The sequence below is a fragment of the Amphiprion ocellaris genome, chromosome 23 (assembly GCF_022539595.1).
Source record: "Amphiprion ocellaris isolate individual 3 ecotype Okinawa chromosome 23, ASM2253959v1, whole genome shotgun sequence".
Taxonomy (NCBI): domain Eukaryota; kingdom Metazoa; phylum Chordata; class Actinopteri; family Pomacentridae; genus Amphiprion; species Amphiprion ocellaris.
The window spans coordinates 14632259-14648504 of record NC_072788.1 but is presented as its reverse complement, the minus strand read 5'-3'; the positions used below and the strand labels follow the sequence as shown (position 1 = coordinate 14648504).

Here is a 16246-nt window from a genome sequence, read left to right as displayed (position 1 = left end):
GTTTTTTTTCATCCTGTCTGCATGTATAGCCATGAGGGAAGTAGAGAGTGCTGCATCGCTGCGACACAGCTGGCAGCCTGTCTGTACTTAGGGCTCCTCCTGCTGGTGTAGATAAGGGTCTTACAGGGATTTGTTTTTCCATGCAGTAATCCCTGCTGTAAATAAATAAAAAGGGGTGTGTGTGTGTGTGTGTGTGTGTGTGTGTGTGTGTGTGTGTGTGTGTGTGTGTGTGTGTGTGTGTGTGTGTGTGTGTGTGTGTGTGTGTGTGTGTGTGTGTGTGTGTGTGTGTGTGTGTGTGTGTGTGTGTGTGTGTGTGTGTGTGTGTGTGTGTGTGTGTGTGGGAGGGGATGAGGTCAGCTAAAACAGCAGAACCTTAAAACTTTACTTTAGTGCCTGCTTTGACAGCATTAAGGCTGCAGACCAGCTCATAAACACAGAAGGGAAGTGTTGCTACGATGAGATGTGTTGGTCTTGTGTAAAAAGGAAAACTATAATCTGTCGCACGAATGTTATCATCAGGGGAACGCTTCATCCTAAACTCAACACATAGCAACAGACTGTTCTACCCTAAGTGTAAGAAGGAGCGTTTCCGCAGGTCCTTTATTCCAGCATCTGTCAGACTGTACAATGCCGCATTATAAACTTCACTGTGCACTGTTTACTGCTGCACTTTTTCCCCCCAATTTACACATGCATTCCACCTACTTATGTGCAATAACTGATACCTCATCCTCTTGTATATAATCTTATACATAGTATTTATTTATTTATTTTTTTTAATTAAAAATCATCTGTATATTATATTCTCTGCAATTTTGGCACTGTATTTTTTTCTTATTTATTCTTGCACTGCATTTATACTTTTTCTTTCCTCACTGTGGGATCAATAAAGTTTATCTTATAACAGTTTCTCATGCCCCAATTGATTGCAAGGTTTTTAAATATTGGAACAAAGACTAAACAACATCTGTAGTAAACTAATACTTAATTGTTTTCATATACTATATTTCAATAGTGATATTCAATATGGAATTATGTGTCAGATATGAATAATGGATGATCTTTTAATATAAACTTCAAATACAAGATGAAAAAATGCTTCTTAAAACCTCTGCAATCCCTCTTAGGTGATCAATTAAACCATTAAAAGCTGATCTTTGTATCAAAGTTACATATTTCAAAGTTTTCCATGAAAATAATCCCTTCCTAACTTAAACTGCATAGACTACAAGCAGTAAAGGTCATTGTTTTTATTTATAGGTACAACATTAAGACAATAAATGGGTCTTCTTGTGACATAATGTTAACAAAGTTGGCTGCTCATGAACAAGCAACAATAAGACGATTATTGTGTCTTCCTCCACATTCCCTCCCTTCCCCTGCTGATGATGCAGTACATCTGATACCGTGTAGTTCATCACTATGCTTGCATACACCTTTGTCAGACAGAGAAGACAAAGTCTGTAGACACCTCCATTACATGTATCCATGTACATATACATAATCTATACATACAATCTATATTAACAATAGGTAACAGAAAGTGCTGTAAATTCATGCTACAGTGCTGTGCTAAATCAAAACCTACAAAATATGGTCAAACCTCACATTTCCTTCATCCAGAGAAAAGTAACTTTCATTTGGAAGTTACCCTAATTCCTCTGCAGTCTGCAAATCCGTTCATTTTAATTAGTGAAATTACAGTCAGATTCCTAGTAAGAGTTTAAATAACGAATTAAAACTGAAATATTACTTTGAGCAGTTAAATAAACTCCATGTGATGCTACAGTTTGATGTGTGTAAACATTAATCTCATACAACACATTCAACAAGTAAATTTACAGATGCATTCTACTGTATCTACATTATACAGTCAAATACTAAAAAGTACAAAAAAATCATTTACGCTTCGTAGGAGACAGATGAGAGCTGTCGATGGCAACAATCAAACTAAGTCCACAGGCGCGTGATTCACAATGTCAAACATCAGTGGTAGAAAAGTCGCCCCGAAATAAGGCAAAACAAGAACATGCCTTCTGATGCATGACTTCAACTCATAGCTTCACTCAACGGTAACATGAGAGAAAAGAAAATAAAGTGCCTATTGTGTAAATAAGTTAACATGAGAATCTCTGTACATGAGTAGAGGTTAGGAGCAGGGTTGTTGTCAGTGGTGTGATGGCAGGTGGAAGCGTCCTCTGGCGTAAGTCGGGTTCAGCGCAGTGAGTTGGTGGGCATACAGTCGCACAGAGCCCTCCTCTCCGCCCTCAGCACCAGCGTCTCCGTCTGCAGCCGACACAACAACACGTCACTAATCACACGCTAAACCGGGAGAGTCGAGTCAAGTTTGGATTAGATTCAGCTGTATTGTCATTGCAGAGTGCAAGCACTGACACAACGACAATGCAGTTTAGCATCTAACCAAAAGTGCAAAAGAAGCAGTAAAAGTGCCGCGCAATGGAAAATGTCTCAGTGGAACATCCTCAGGGCATTATGAATGGACTCACATACACACAGAACAAGCAGGAAAAACAGTGAACACAAGCGTGCAAGGTATATAAATATCTAAAATGTAAAAGTGATACAGTAAATAGTGCATGCAGCTTGGGTTTATACTGTATAATACAGAATTAACACCATGAATACGCTAAGTATATAAATAGGATGAGCTATAGAGCGTGAGATAAATAATATGTAAATATAAAGGTCAGGATAAATGACAGTATAAACAGTGGATATCAAGTGCAAATTATATGTATAAACACAATATGAATAGTGAGGTGAGTAGTGGTAGTACATGTATACTGTGCAGTAATTAAGTTAGTTGGCAGCATGTTTCTTGCAGATTATAAAACTACACACAGAAACTCCTTATGAGGAGAATTAAAGTTAAAACTCATGTTCCCTATCTAAAGACAAAGGCTTGTGTTTTCTCTGAAAAAAAGGGAAAAAAAGACTTTTGTTGTTGTTTTGACATTTTATACACTAAACACATCTACTGGCATGAGTACCACCAAGCATATCAAATATATTTCAGGAACAGTTAAAAGAGGTTACATGTATATTGGTTGTATTTCCAGTGTGATATAACAGGTTTGAGATGACAAACTTGACACATTGCTATATATATGTGTGTGTGTGTGTGTGTGTGTGTGTGTATGTGTGTGTGTGTGTGTGTGTGTGTGTGTGTGTGTGTGTGTGTGTGTGTGTGTGTGTTTATGTGTGTGTTTATGTGTGTGTGTGTGTGTTTATGTGTGTGTGTTTTATTTCTTTTAACCCTCTGAAGAAGCAGCTGAATTCTTAAGTTCTCAAGTTTTTTTTTTGTTTATCAGCAATAAATAGGGGCAGCATAGTACAAGTAAATACATTAGAACTGTGCTACAGTGCTTTGTCCTAGTGTCCCTGCTGAATAAACTAAAATAATAATTAAAAGATTACTACCCCTGACAGAAAATTGATGTTGCCGAAAGAAAATGACCCAGATATTAACGTATACTGAAACCTACCATATAATATCACATTAAATACAATGTTTAAGTAACAGCTGCATATCTAAATGTCATCCTTCAATCCAGTCATCAGTGGGTCAAAGACTGACAAATCTATTGTTGTTGTGTGAAAGCCTCACCATCAGCTGGTGTATCATGAGCATTTAGCGCAGACGGTCTCTCAAATAAAATAACAAATATGTATAAAATGTTGCTCCAAAGCATCCAGGAGAGTGCAGCTTCACTTACCCTGGCATCCAGGTTGAATGCAGTCTTCTTTAGGTCTTGCAGCGCCCTCTGCATAAACTCAAAGGCATGACAGTCCACACAGGGGCGACCTGGAAGCAGGAGGAAGAATCAGAAATAGGCACGGGTTTAGATTTATGTTTCTTATTGCCATTTCCATGTTAGAATTGGAATATGAGCCAGTGAATAGGTTTTATTGCAAAGCAGATTCTTTTATCATTTCATGGGTTCAGTAAGTAAACTATACTTGAAGCTGCTCACTGTGGCCTCAAGTAAAAAACATCATAATAATGGTAAATATTAAAAGGTACTGTGTATCAGAAGCAATAACAGAGAGGAATAATAAAAATATGTGACCTCACCAGACTGAAATTTGAAATTTCAAGTACGGTTTATAATTTTTGATTTAGATTAAATGTGTCACAAAATTATTGTTTAATCATAATTTATTTAATCAAACATTGTGGTGCTGGAGAGGGACCCTGGACTACAAATCATATTTTCCACATGTAAGGGAACATGCTTATTTCGTGCAGAATCCAGTAAATATCTTTTTTTTTTCATATTTAGTGGAAAAGAAAGACCAAAATTAACAATCCCTATAATCGCAAAACAATTTTTTCTTTCCTGTCAAATAATTCAGAGATCTCACTTATTGACACAGCAGTAGTTATCCAAAACATCAACAACTAATTATGTCAACTCAATTAGCCTAAAACACAAAACCAGTGTGTACTGAACCAAGAAAATGTGTTTTATTTATGCATCTTTTTATTTTGAAAAATTGTTACTAATTATTTTAAATACTACATAGGTTTGCTTTGCTAACCCGAATATAGGGGGGAAAATGAGCAAAAATAACACACACACACACACACACACACACACACACACACATATATATATGTATGTATGTATATGTATATATACACACACACACTACGGTTCAAAAGTTTGGGCTGACTTAGAAATATCATCATTGTTTCAATGAAGATAATATTAAATGAATCAGAAATGCAGTTTAGATATTGTTAATGTGGTAAATAACTATTCTAGCTGAAAAGGACTGATTTTATATATATATATATATAGAATTGAAAAAACAAAACTAATGTATTTTTGCAACAGTGGGTTTTACAGCGTTAAAATGTTTGTATAAATGTAATTAAGCATCTTATAAATAGGTAAATATCACTGCAAAAGTCTAGATGTTAAGGTCGAAATTTACAGAAATTAACCATAAAGCAAAATTGTAGTTATTTTGCTTCTAACCTCTTTGGGTAAATTTATCAGAGATGTATCTAAAAGGCCCAGTTTGATGGTGTGTCTTCACACCAATTAGGATGACCTGCTAATCCCATAATAACACCCCAGTGGGACCTGCAGTCATCAAGGCTGAGAAAACATCCCCGAAGAAGACTATTTTCCGCCTAAATAGAATATAACATTTCCAAACCCACACTCAACAGGCAGAAATAAATCTGAATCTCATGTTTGAATCCACCTACTTTCAGCAGGGATGACAGTCCCAGTGTCCTGATCCGCATCAGCTGCACCGAGACAGACGAGCTGCACCGCCAGAAGCAGCACCGCCGCCTGCACCAAACCACTGGACGCCATGGCGAGGATCCGATCACCTACCTGGAGTCAGGAGGCTCACATCAGCCAGGTTTGCACAAATAAACAACAGAAAATGTCCTACGCGGCCGCCAGCCAATGAAATCACATAAATCCGATGGGCTTTGTTTAGAAAATCGTCCCGTTTTAATCGGTAAATATTTGGAAGTATTGGAAAATACAATGTAGAGAGAATAATTACAGTTTATTTAACACCCTGTGTGTTAACCTACCGTCAAACAGCCGATGATGTTTAGCAGAACACCAGATCAGCGCAAGATGCCCACCGAGGACTGTTGTATGTGGATTACCGGAGTGCGCATGCGCGTGGCTCACTAAAATTTGCGTTGGTACCAGATTCAAGGCAACATTCAAAATAAAAGCCTTGATGTGCATTTAATCCACAGACTTTCACACAATAACTAGAAGATGGAGAGTCACTAGTACATTCACGCAAGTACTGTACTTAAATACACTTTTAAAGGTACTTTAACACATTTTAAGGGGACATTTTGCACTTATTATTGACCACATTTAGCTACTTTAAATAGCTTTACTTAGATACTATATATATATATATATATATATATATATATATATATATATATATATATAATATTTATATATAAATATAATATACACCTATTATACCATACTATAGATAGATATAGATATACCATACACTTCCATGAACTTCTTTCTGAACTTTTAAGATGCCAAGGGGAGGAGGAATAACTCCCTCAAGTACAACCCACCAGCAAGGGATACTGTGGATTAGTATTCCATATTCCAAAAGAAAACTACTTTGTGCACTACAATGATGTAATATTTAATGCATTTGTTATTTAATGAAAATGTGAAATATGTATAAATAACTTAAATAATTCTAAAAGACTTCATATTTACCTCTCTGTCAGTTATAACTATACAAATTGGTCAGGCAAGATAAATTACAAGTTCCAAGTTTTCTGTTATTCTAGGCACTTCCATGGATATACTCTATTTTGTGGTAATAACTTTGTGGTGTCTCTTCCCTTTGCTTAAGGCTGTACCTTTCTGCAGTTGTCTGAGCTGCAGCTACTGCTCCCTCCAACCCCAGCAGTGTCTATATTCTCTTATTTGCTGTCTATCTGTCTGTTTCTCTGCTTTCCATTTCCATCTCCCCTTCACTCCCACCCCAGTCGAGCCAAGCCACCTCCATGAGTTTGGTTCTGCTGGAGGCCTCTCCCCGTTAAAAGGGAGTTGTTTCTAACCTCTGTCACTAATTTGCTTGCTCATAGTGACATGTTGAGTTTTCCATGTTTTATTGTTATAGATACTTAATCTTACATTTTAAATTAGTAAAGTGATTTAGTGTATTGTATTGTATTTTCTTCACCTGAAGATGCAGTGAGTCAGGTTGATTATATTGTACATAATACAGAGCAGTTGTTTTACATGTCCTGTATAAATAAGTGTAACTTGGCTTCTTAAACTAAGAACATTCATGTGAAAATCAACCAAAATCCAGCGAAATTCAATGGATTTTAGTTAATTTTTATGTGAATGTTCTCAAACATTTTTAACATTTCTTTTTTTCCACCAAAAATTTTTCAAAGATTTCCCAAAAATGTTGAAAATGTGGACATCAGAAGTTTCACTGTGAATTTTTTTTTTTTTTTTCCCCCACATTTTCAAACTTGAAGACGGGTGAATTTTGACCCGCAGGACGACACGAGGTTTAAGATAATAATATATAAAACTATTACAGGTGAACTTCACCTGTTTATTCTTTTGAATTGTTCTTGGTTCAGTGTTGATGAATGCCCCTCTGTCGCTGTGGGCGGGGTCCTGACAGCTGTTTTCTTAGGTAGCCCGTTAAAATGCCCGAACTCAAAACACTTCTTTTTCCAAGATGGCGTCGATGAAGGACAGCGACACCGGCCTGTGGCTTCACAACAAACTAGGATCCACGGACGAACTCTGGACGCCTCCGAGCATCGCTTCTCTCCTCACCGTGTCCGTAATCGACAACATACGGCTGTGCTTTTCGAGCCTGTCGCCGCCGGTGAAGCTGAAGCTGCTGCTCGGGATGCTGCATCTTCCCCGGCGGACCGTTGACGAGGTGGGTCGCTGTGTGTTAGCTAGCTGTTAGCCTCACATGTAAGAAAAGCTCCTAACTTAGATTCACCGCCGAGAAAGGAGCGCAGTTTGCTGCTATTTGCACCAAAACAAAACACTACTGTCCCTGCGAGCGTTTAGTCCGCCAATGATAGGTCTGGCTGAACTATTAAAGCCGTTTAGTTAGCGCTAGCTTGCTATCTTTGACTGTAGGTTAATATTGTTAGCTAAGATTAGAGGCAACACGCTGATGTTGCATCTCCGACGTTTCCAGAAGTTTTTCCTCAGCTTCGAGAAAACAAAATACTTTATCTTAACATCAACCTGCCCCTCGACTAACTTGTCCTGGGCACTTAAGTGCGTTTTTTCAGCAGTGGTTCAGCAGCTACAGCGGACAACATTAGCCTAGCGGTTCTCGTACAGACATTGTGGTGGGATGGGCGCAGCGGCGTTCAGTGAGTGAGCTGGAGGCGGAACCAGCCGGTCCGACATATCACCTGTCTAGCTGCTAAAACGTTACACAGTCGTCATCAGGGTGTCCTGCATAGTCACATATGTTGTTAAACACACATGTTGACGTTTATAAACAGAGATAGTTACTTCTTAATTCTCCAGTTATAATACACTGTGAAATCTGCAGTGTTTTGGTACAAGTACTATGTTTTGTTTTGTTAGTTTTTATTTTCATTCGTTGACAAAAGTTTCCGACTTCTAAAGGAAATGAAGCAGAGGGAAAAATAAACTTCTGTAATATGCCCTTTATAACTAACAGTTTATAATGAATATGGTTTTAATTCCGTTTTTAAATCTTACTTGTGATTTAGATTCTTTGATTCCTCGTCTAGATTGTTCCATAAATCGACACCTTTCACAGAAATGCATTAATTTTGTCCTAAATCTTGTTTTTATAAAGATCTCTGTTCCTTATAAGTTACACTTACTTTCTCTTTTTGCAAATCTGTTCTGGACATCTGACTGGTAAAGTTTCATTATGAGCTTTATGCATAATTTGCAGAATACTATAATCTACTATGTCGTAAAATTTCAACAATTTTAACTGAAGGAATTATTGGTTTGTTGGATCTCTATATATTTTTTGATTGATTATTGTTATCAGGGTAGCAGTAACTAACACTGACCAGTAAAGCTGAAAAACTGTCACATTAAAATATTTATTTTCTGTCACTGTTGAGAATTACTGATCATTTTTAATGACCGCTTCAAATTTAACCACTTTAGCTTATTTATCACACAAGTAGTAATTTTAATTTCTGAACTATAGTCAAAAGCAGATTTAAAAATTACATGTGCATGCATAAAATGATGATGGAATGATCTTGCCTTGAGACACATAAAATATACAAAGCAAATGAAATCCAGAGGCACATGGAGAATGTCCAGAGCAAAGCCACTGTACTTTGCTGAGGTTAAGATTCTGGGTGTCCCTGGAATGGGACCCCACACCATTCGCATTGTTATTATTACTTTATTTGACTTGATTGTAGAATGTGCATTACTAAAATTCTGCTATTATTGTAATCGTATTATGGGGTACCGGAGTATCCAAGCTTTGTGGTGCTCCAGTGATGCTGTGACCTACAAATCTCCACACATACCTATTTGGCCACAAAGATGCCATCATCATTACCATCCCCAGCAAACTGTAACTCATATCACAATTGCATTATCTGTCGAAATAATTGACACAATTTTTTATCTCTCTTTTTGGTATGTCAGTCAGCCCTAGACCTGACTCAGAAATCTCAGTTTAGTACGCAGCAATATTTCACTAAAACACCAGCTAAAATAAGCCACCATAAACTAATTATGCCAGACAAATTAGCCTGTGGAAGAAAACCACTGACTTAACTGAATTAAAAAAAAAGGTGTGTTTTATTCGTTTAGCTTTTCAGGTGAAAAATAGTTGTTTTTTTTCTTGTAAGAAAAATTCAATCTTGCTTTAAGCTGCTGTTCTGTCATTGATGGTTTTTTTTGCTTCTTTTAAATCTACTTTAACATCTTGGTGTAAATGTAATTCAAATATTTTTGAGTGGAAAAGAAGTGGCAAAAATACCATTCCCTCTATAATCATGACTCAAATCACTATTAATTTTTATTTAACTCAACACAGTCACTGCTTTAGTGGCAATTGTTATATCTCCTGTGCCAAAGATAAATTTAATAAATGCACATTTGAAACAATTCATGTCTTTAGTAACTCACTATAATACTCCAGACTCGTAATAGTTCCTAACAGTGCACATATTTCAGAACAAAATGTTCGTCATGTATCAAAAAAATGTGTTTAGTGTTCTCTTTTTGCCTTATTATTGGTAGATAATTGTGTTGTCAGCATTTTAACATTGCAGCTGATGCAAAAGGCAGCTAATTTTGAGTATTTAATATTAGGGCTAATTCTTTTCTTTATCAATTTATTATTTGTGCTGTTAAATGTTAAAAACTCATATATACATTGACATCAACATGATGTGTTCAGATTTCTTATTTTTTCCACCATACAGCTGGAATTACCATCCTGTACGGCAAATAAAAGCAGGACATTCTTGTAAACACTGGAAAAAAAAATTCATAAATGGAACTAATCGTTGCTTTGTTTTACAGCAATCCGTTATTCATCAGTGATCATCAGTTTAGGCTGTGTGCTTTGTTCATCTTTGTTGAATTTGTTCCACCAACACAAATTTCTTCTATTACCAGATGAAGGAGGCTTTGTCGGAGATAATCCAGCTGGCTACGGTGGATTCAGAGCCATGGGTGCTGATGGTTGCAGACATCCTCAAGTCCTTCCCAGAGACCGGCTCTCTCAATCTAGACTTGGAGGAGCAGAATCCAAATGTGCAGGATATCCTCGGAGAGCTCAGGGAGAAAGGTAAGGAATGAATTGATGTCCTTTAGTCATGTGGCGCAAGGTAACTTCTCAGTTAAAATAATGTAAATATATTACTGTAGCCGCTCTAGTGGAATTGGCTGTGTGTTTAAATTCCAATTCTATAGCTACATTTAAGCTTGTATATGAATTTAGATGTCTATACGATGTTCTGGTAATGTTTGGGAAAGCACAATAATTCTTAACATATGTGTTTATTTCCTGCAGTTTCATGAGGTTTGGGCACCTTTTGTACTCATGAATAGAGCTGTTTAACTGTTTGGTGAATGTGAGGTGGGAACCGGTGAAGGTTTAACAGCTGTTGTCTACTACTTGCACTTCAGCACTAAAATTTACAGTTTTGTGCTTCCAAGTGATGGCTGGATAACTATCAAAAGGGCAGACATGGTGTAGTTTAGCAGATGCTTGCGGGGGTTTCCTGTCATGATCTGTATCACTTGGTGCAACACTATTTTATGAAACATAATCTGCTTGACGATGAACAGGACGTCAAGCTGAGTAAAGGCCAAGAAAACTAAGAAAAAAGAGGATTTCATTTGGAAATATTTCTGCTGTTGTGCTTCGATTCTTATTTGGTTCTTCACACAGAACCTTAACATAGTGTCATATTTCACTCTGCTGATACAGTTGGAGAAAATGTATTTATTCTTTCCAGATAAGACATTGAACCTTTTTTCCCACTGGCAACCTTGGCCGATGCATTCTTAATACCAAGTGAATTAGTCACTGTGGCAGCTACATTTGATCTAGCGTGGAGAAAACGCTCCACGTCAGTGAGCAGAATCAGTGCTATACAATTACTCAAGCTAATTTCTTGTTCTTCTCCTCTTCAGTGAGCGAGTGCGAGGCGTCTGCCATGCTTCCTCTGGAATGCCAGTACCTGAATAAGAGCGCGTTGACCACTCTAGTGGGACCCCTGACACCCCCCGTCAAACATTTCCAGCTGAAGAGGAAGCCCAAGAGTGCAACCCTCAGAGCAGAACTGTTACAGAAATGTAAGTTACTGCAAATTTCAACTGATGCACAGCCTTTCTCCACACCAGTGTTTAGAAGAATCTTTGTTGTTTTTATCTTCTATAGTCTGCTATTTGCAAGTAGCGAGCTTTCAGGTGGAAGCCTTTATTGGACTTATTTAGACCTCTGTTGTCCATTGTAGCTGCATAATATTCCAGTGACAAGTCTGTCTCAATATGTGCCTTGCCTTTTTCATACAGCTCTGGAATGGCAGCTTGAGAAAAACAGGTGCCTGATGGTATTACATACCTTGTAAAGCTGTCAGATCATGTTTTTAGAACAGTCTTTGATGCTTGTGGTGCTTGTTGCTATCATGTGTTTCATGAGGTGAAAAATTTGCTCTTGATGGCATTCGGATCTGGCTTTGAATTCATTATACAGAATGTTGTGGTGCCAATTTAAGTAATTAGTAAATTAGTTGCTAATGTTGTTTCTAAACTGTATAATATGCCAGAGGGGTGGTTGGTGGCAAGGTTTCCAATTCATGATGCCAAGGTAAAGTTTTGAAAAATGTGTTTGTATTCCAGCCACAGAGACAGCCCAACAGCTGAAAAAGACAGCCGGAGTGCCTTTTCATGCCAAAGGGAGAGGATTGGTCAAAAAGATTGACACTACTAGTAAGTTGCACAACTACAAATGCACACAAACATTTGCTGTTTAGTGTCGCTGTAGGACCATTAAAAACAAAGCATCATAATTCGACTAGAAAGTTTAGCCTGTTTCAGAATGAACTTTCAGACTCGCTGTTGCTGATACATGTCAATTTTTCATCACAGCTCCTCTCAAGGGGATTCCCAAGGCCCCGTTCCGCAGCCCCACCGCCCCCAGTATGTTCAGCCCTCCCAGTAACCGCACACCTATTGCCCCCGCACGGACGCCCCTACGTAAGGAGAGGGGGGTCAAGGTAAGTCTGGTTAATGCATTGTGTTCGTTTCTGTGCAGTTTCCTTTAACTTTGTTTTACAAGATTGTTTTACGTTGATTTAGTTCCTTCGAGAGCTGAATTTTTCTCACTGTTAGCGTTTGCTTTTCTTCACAGCTGTTAGATATTTCAGAGCTGGACATGGTTGGAGCTGGAAGAGAAGCTAAGAGGAGAAGAAAGACTTTGGGTAACTACCCTCTATTAATACAGGATTTAGAGCTACACCATGAAGTTATTAGTCAAGAAACTGTGTGACTGTATTGATGCCTGAATGAGTTTTTCCTTTAATGTAGAAACGGAGACCGGAGAGAAAGCAGCCAAAGAAGAAGCAGTGGTGGAAAACACCACACCGGACTATGCTGCCGGCCTCGTCTCTGCACAGGTACTTTACTCTATATGTGTCTGTATTCAGCTTTGTCTCCTACCTGCACAATCGCTTGGTAAATCTGACATTAGAACACCTTGTTTCACTATTTTCAAATCAATCTGGCCTATACGGCAATAAAGGAGTAATAAACGAAAGACTCTCTGTGCACAGCCACCCATCGCTAGCATCTAAGTCTACTGCATATGATTCTTTCAGAGATCATTGGTAAATTGTAGTGTCTGTCAATAAGCAGATGTTTAGCAAGTCATGTGTTTTAGCAGCAACTATAATCATATTTTCCCTTATAAGAGATGCACTGAATTTATGTGAAGGAGAGATTTAGCAAAGACTTGTGTGTCACCACAACATGGAAGTAAATGGAGTTCTCTGTTTATTTCAATGTTTGACCTTAATTGTGCAGTCTTACTAGCCTTCCCTTATCACTCTATTGTTAGTATTTCCTCTGTCATAATTGTGTTTTCATAAACACTCACGGTTTGGTTTTTCAGAAACTCGGGGCGCTGAACGAGAATCCTCTGCCTTCAACCAGCTACCTACCAGCCACACCCAGCATGGTTCCCTCCTCCTCTTACATTCCCAGCTCCGAGGCACAGCCAGGTCAGCAGGGCCACTCAGCATCGTCTCTTCTCTTACAGCTACACCTCAGTACAGTGACAGAGGTTTAAAAAAACATCCCTTCTCATGACTTTTTCTCACCAACCTTTTTTAAAGCAAATGCTGGTGGTTCGGGTCGGGACACGCTGCAGGCGGCTCGCCAGCCAGAGGAGTCGGCAACGACAGGCACTGGTGCCAATGCCACCTTACCGGGCCAGTACAAGCAGAGGACGCCTATGTACAACGCAAGCACCACAGCAAACCCTGCAACACCAACATCCCCCAGCACACCTGTCTCCACCCCGGCCAGCAACGGACCCCCAGCAGCAGCGACTGCAAGCCAGCCAGAGACTCCCACCCAGCCTCCCAGCACACCTCAGACCCCTACCCCAACACCAGCCCCGACACCGTCACAGCCCCAGCCCAAAAAGAACCTCTCGCTTACGGTAACGTTTAAAACAAGAGCCTGAGCATCTGAAAAATATCGCTTGAGTCACATAAACTCCCACTGGTTTTGTAGAACTCTGTGTATGGAGTCTCTGTCCGCTGAATTCTTTGCCACATGCTGTTTCTGATCCTCAGAGAGACCAGATGTACGCTGCCCAGGAGATGTTCAAGACAGCCAACAAGGTCACCAGACCAGAGAAGGCCCTCATCCTGGGCTTCATGGCTGGATCCAGAGGTATGGGAGCAGTTGTACTTAATGCCTAATCAGAAAAGAAAATGGAGTTTTTATAAACACTTAATTCTGTGTTCTGACCCTTACTGATTAGGGCATTAAGATGTGAAGGAAGAAAATATTTCTCTTGTCAATGTGAGAGGTTTGTGTTTCCAGTCAGTCTTTGCTTTAGACATAAATAAAGCCATAGATGTTCTGAGTGACAAGACAGTTCATGGACCGGAAGCATTTGGCCCACCTCAGCTCCAGTCACGTTCAGGCTTTTTGCTAATTTTTGAATTAGCTGGAAGTTGAGAGGAGTCAGGCACTGCCAGCATCGTGGTGGCCAGAGCTACCACACTGTTGAAAATCAGTAATCTTCACGTACAGTCAGTGTTCTGAATTAGCAAAAACATAGACACCCAAAACGTAATTGTCTCTCATATGACTCTACATGTTCCTCCCTGATTTGTCGTATTGATATCACATTGTTATTTTCAGAAGACAACAAAGACATCAGCTTGTTTTACTTACTTTCAGTAACAGGCCCACATTGTCGTCTCTGGACTTATTTCCCATCATTTGTTTTACAACTGAACTCTCTGCTTGCAAGTTTATGTGAATGGTCACATTATGTGTGTTTTACAGGTGAGTTAGTGTGGTTGGAGAACAAATTAAAATGCTGAAATGAACATCAAACATATCAGTTTGATGTGATAAATTTCTACCAATCCACAGATTTTACTGAACTGCTCTAAATAAAGTAATTTGCTGCCATTCTATTTCTGGATGGATTCAGAGACCGATGTGTGAAAGCATTAAGGCTTGTTTTGTACATTTAATACTCTTTCATAAGTGAACTCTTAAAAACATGAGAGCCAGCAGGTATTTTTCAGGTTTCACATGAAATAAAGGGATCTAACTTCTCTGTATTTATCTGTAGTTTCTGGTGTGTTTGAATATCAGTCTGGTTAGTGGCACACACAGTATTACTGCTTTGTTTTCACAAGAAATGTAGTAATTTTTAACAAGCTCATTTATGAAATTTAACACAAATGGGTGGCATAAATGCACTATACGATCATAGCATTTCAGTGAATGTCCCCGACTATTTTCTAAGTACTTTGACAGACCCTGCAGGGCCAAAACTAACCTGTGCTTCCTCCTGCCTCTTGCAGAGAACCCATGCCCGGAGCAGGGGGACATCATCCAGATCAAGCTGAGCGAGCACACAGAGGTCCTGCCCAAAGCCGACGGCACCGGCAGCACCACCATGCTGGTGGACACAGTCTTCGAAATGAACTATTCCACAGGACAGTGGACCCGCCTCAAGAAATACAAACCCATCACCAATACCTCCTGAGGCATTTCACTTGCTCAAGATCACACACCCAAAATTTCTTATCCACTTCAAAAAAAATCCACCATGTTTACACACGAATACAAGTATTTACATAGGTTTGGGCCAAATCAAGCACTGGGAGGGTGAGAGATAATCAAGGAGAGAAAGGTCCTCCCTTTTCCTGCACCGCCAAAATGCAGGACTCCGAAGAATAGTTTTTTGGGGTTTTTTTTCGGTTGTTTCCCTTAGCCTTTTACTGTTCCTGTTTTTAAGTCACTTCTGATTCCTGAATGACGCTGTGTTCCGGAGGGGTGAGAGTTAAACGAGTTTGAGCAGAGTTCTCCTCATGGTAGGCACCTTTCAACATTTGTACTGAGGTACAAGCATGTCACGTGTCTAGAAAGAAGACAAGCTGTCTGTATTTTTCTGTACAAATGTCATTTTCGCAGCTTATTCTTCTACCTTTCAGAACAGAACCGTGTTTTGTGACGAAACAAAAGGAGAGAACAATGATGACGGTCATCACTGAGGTGACTAAAACAAAGAACACACAGGGGGTGAATAGTTCTCATTGCTGTCACGTTCTGTTTGGAGCCTTCTGGTAGATGTTTAATAATTGTTCATCCTTTTTTCAAAAGAAGGGAAGAAAATAAATCGACAACAGGCTCCGGCGGAGTGTTTCTCATCTTTCCTAATCACTTTCAGCCACAGTGTTGTTGGGGGGCCACACCATTTGTGCTTGAATTTTGCAAATTAGTTTACCTTTAGTTTGTTTTGTAACTACCATGAGGTTGTTTCATCACATTGACAAAGTGTCTTTTTGGTTTGGTGATTTATTAGAGTAATGTTGTGTTCATGTCCTGAGATGGATGGTGGAGGATGGAAAAGATTCACAGGTGCTGTTGTATGAGTACAATGTCGATCATGTGAGGATTAAAATGCTGAGCTCTGACAGTATGCCACCATATCT

General features: G+C 39.0%; 2 protein-coding genes across 2 annotated transcripts; one reads left to right on the top strand and one right to left on the bottom strand.

The window, feature by feature from the left end:
* Window positions 1-1235: 1235 nt before the first annotated feature.
* c23h4orf48 (chromosome 23 C4orf48 homolog) lies at window positions 1236-5369 on the bottom strand. The gene is made up of 3 exons (XM_023268655.3): window positions 5243-5369; window positions 3738-3826; window positions 1236-2286 (listed from the first exon to the last, which is right to left on the bottom strand). Exons 1-3 carry the CDS (start codon window positions 5352-5354, stop codon window positions 2215-2217), a joined length of 273 nt encoding a protein of 90 aa, XP_023124423.1. The 5' UTR covers window positions 5355-5369; the 3' UTR covers window positions 1236-2214.
* On the top strand, window positions 5280-16233 carry nelfa (negative elongation factor complex member A). The gene is made up of 12 exons (XM_023268641.3): window positions 5280-5403; window positions 7246-7455; window positions 10170-10341; window positions 11193-11354; window positions 11901-11990; window positions 12150-12277; window positions 12412-12481; window positions 12588-12676; window positions 13171-13279; window positions 13394-13722; window positions 13859-13958; window positions 15113-16233. The coding sequence occupies exons 1-12, from the start codon at window positions 5353-5355 to the stop codon at window positions 15295-15297; spliced, it is 1695 nt and encodes a 564-aa protein (XP_023124409.2). The 5' UTR covers window positions 5280-5352; the 3' UTR covers window positions 15298-16233.
* The last annotated feature ends 13 nt before the right edge of the window (window positions 16234-16246 follow it).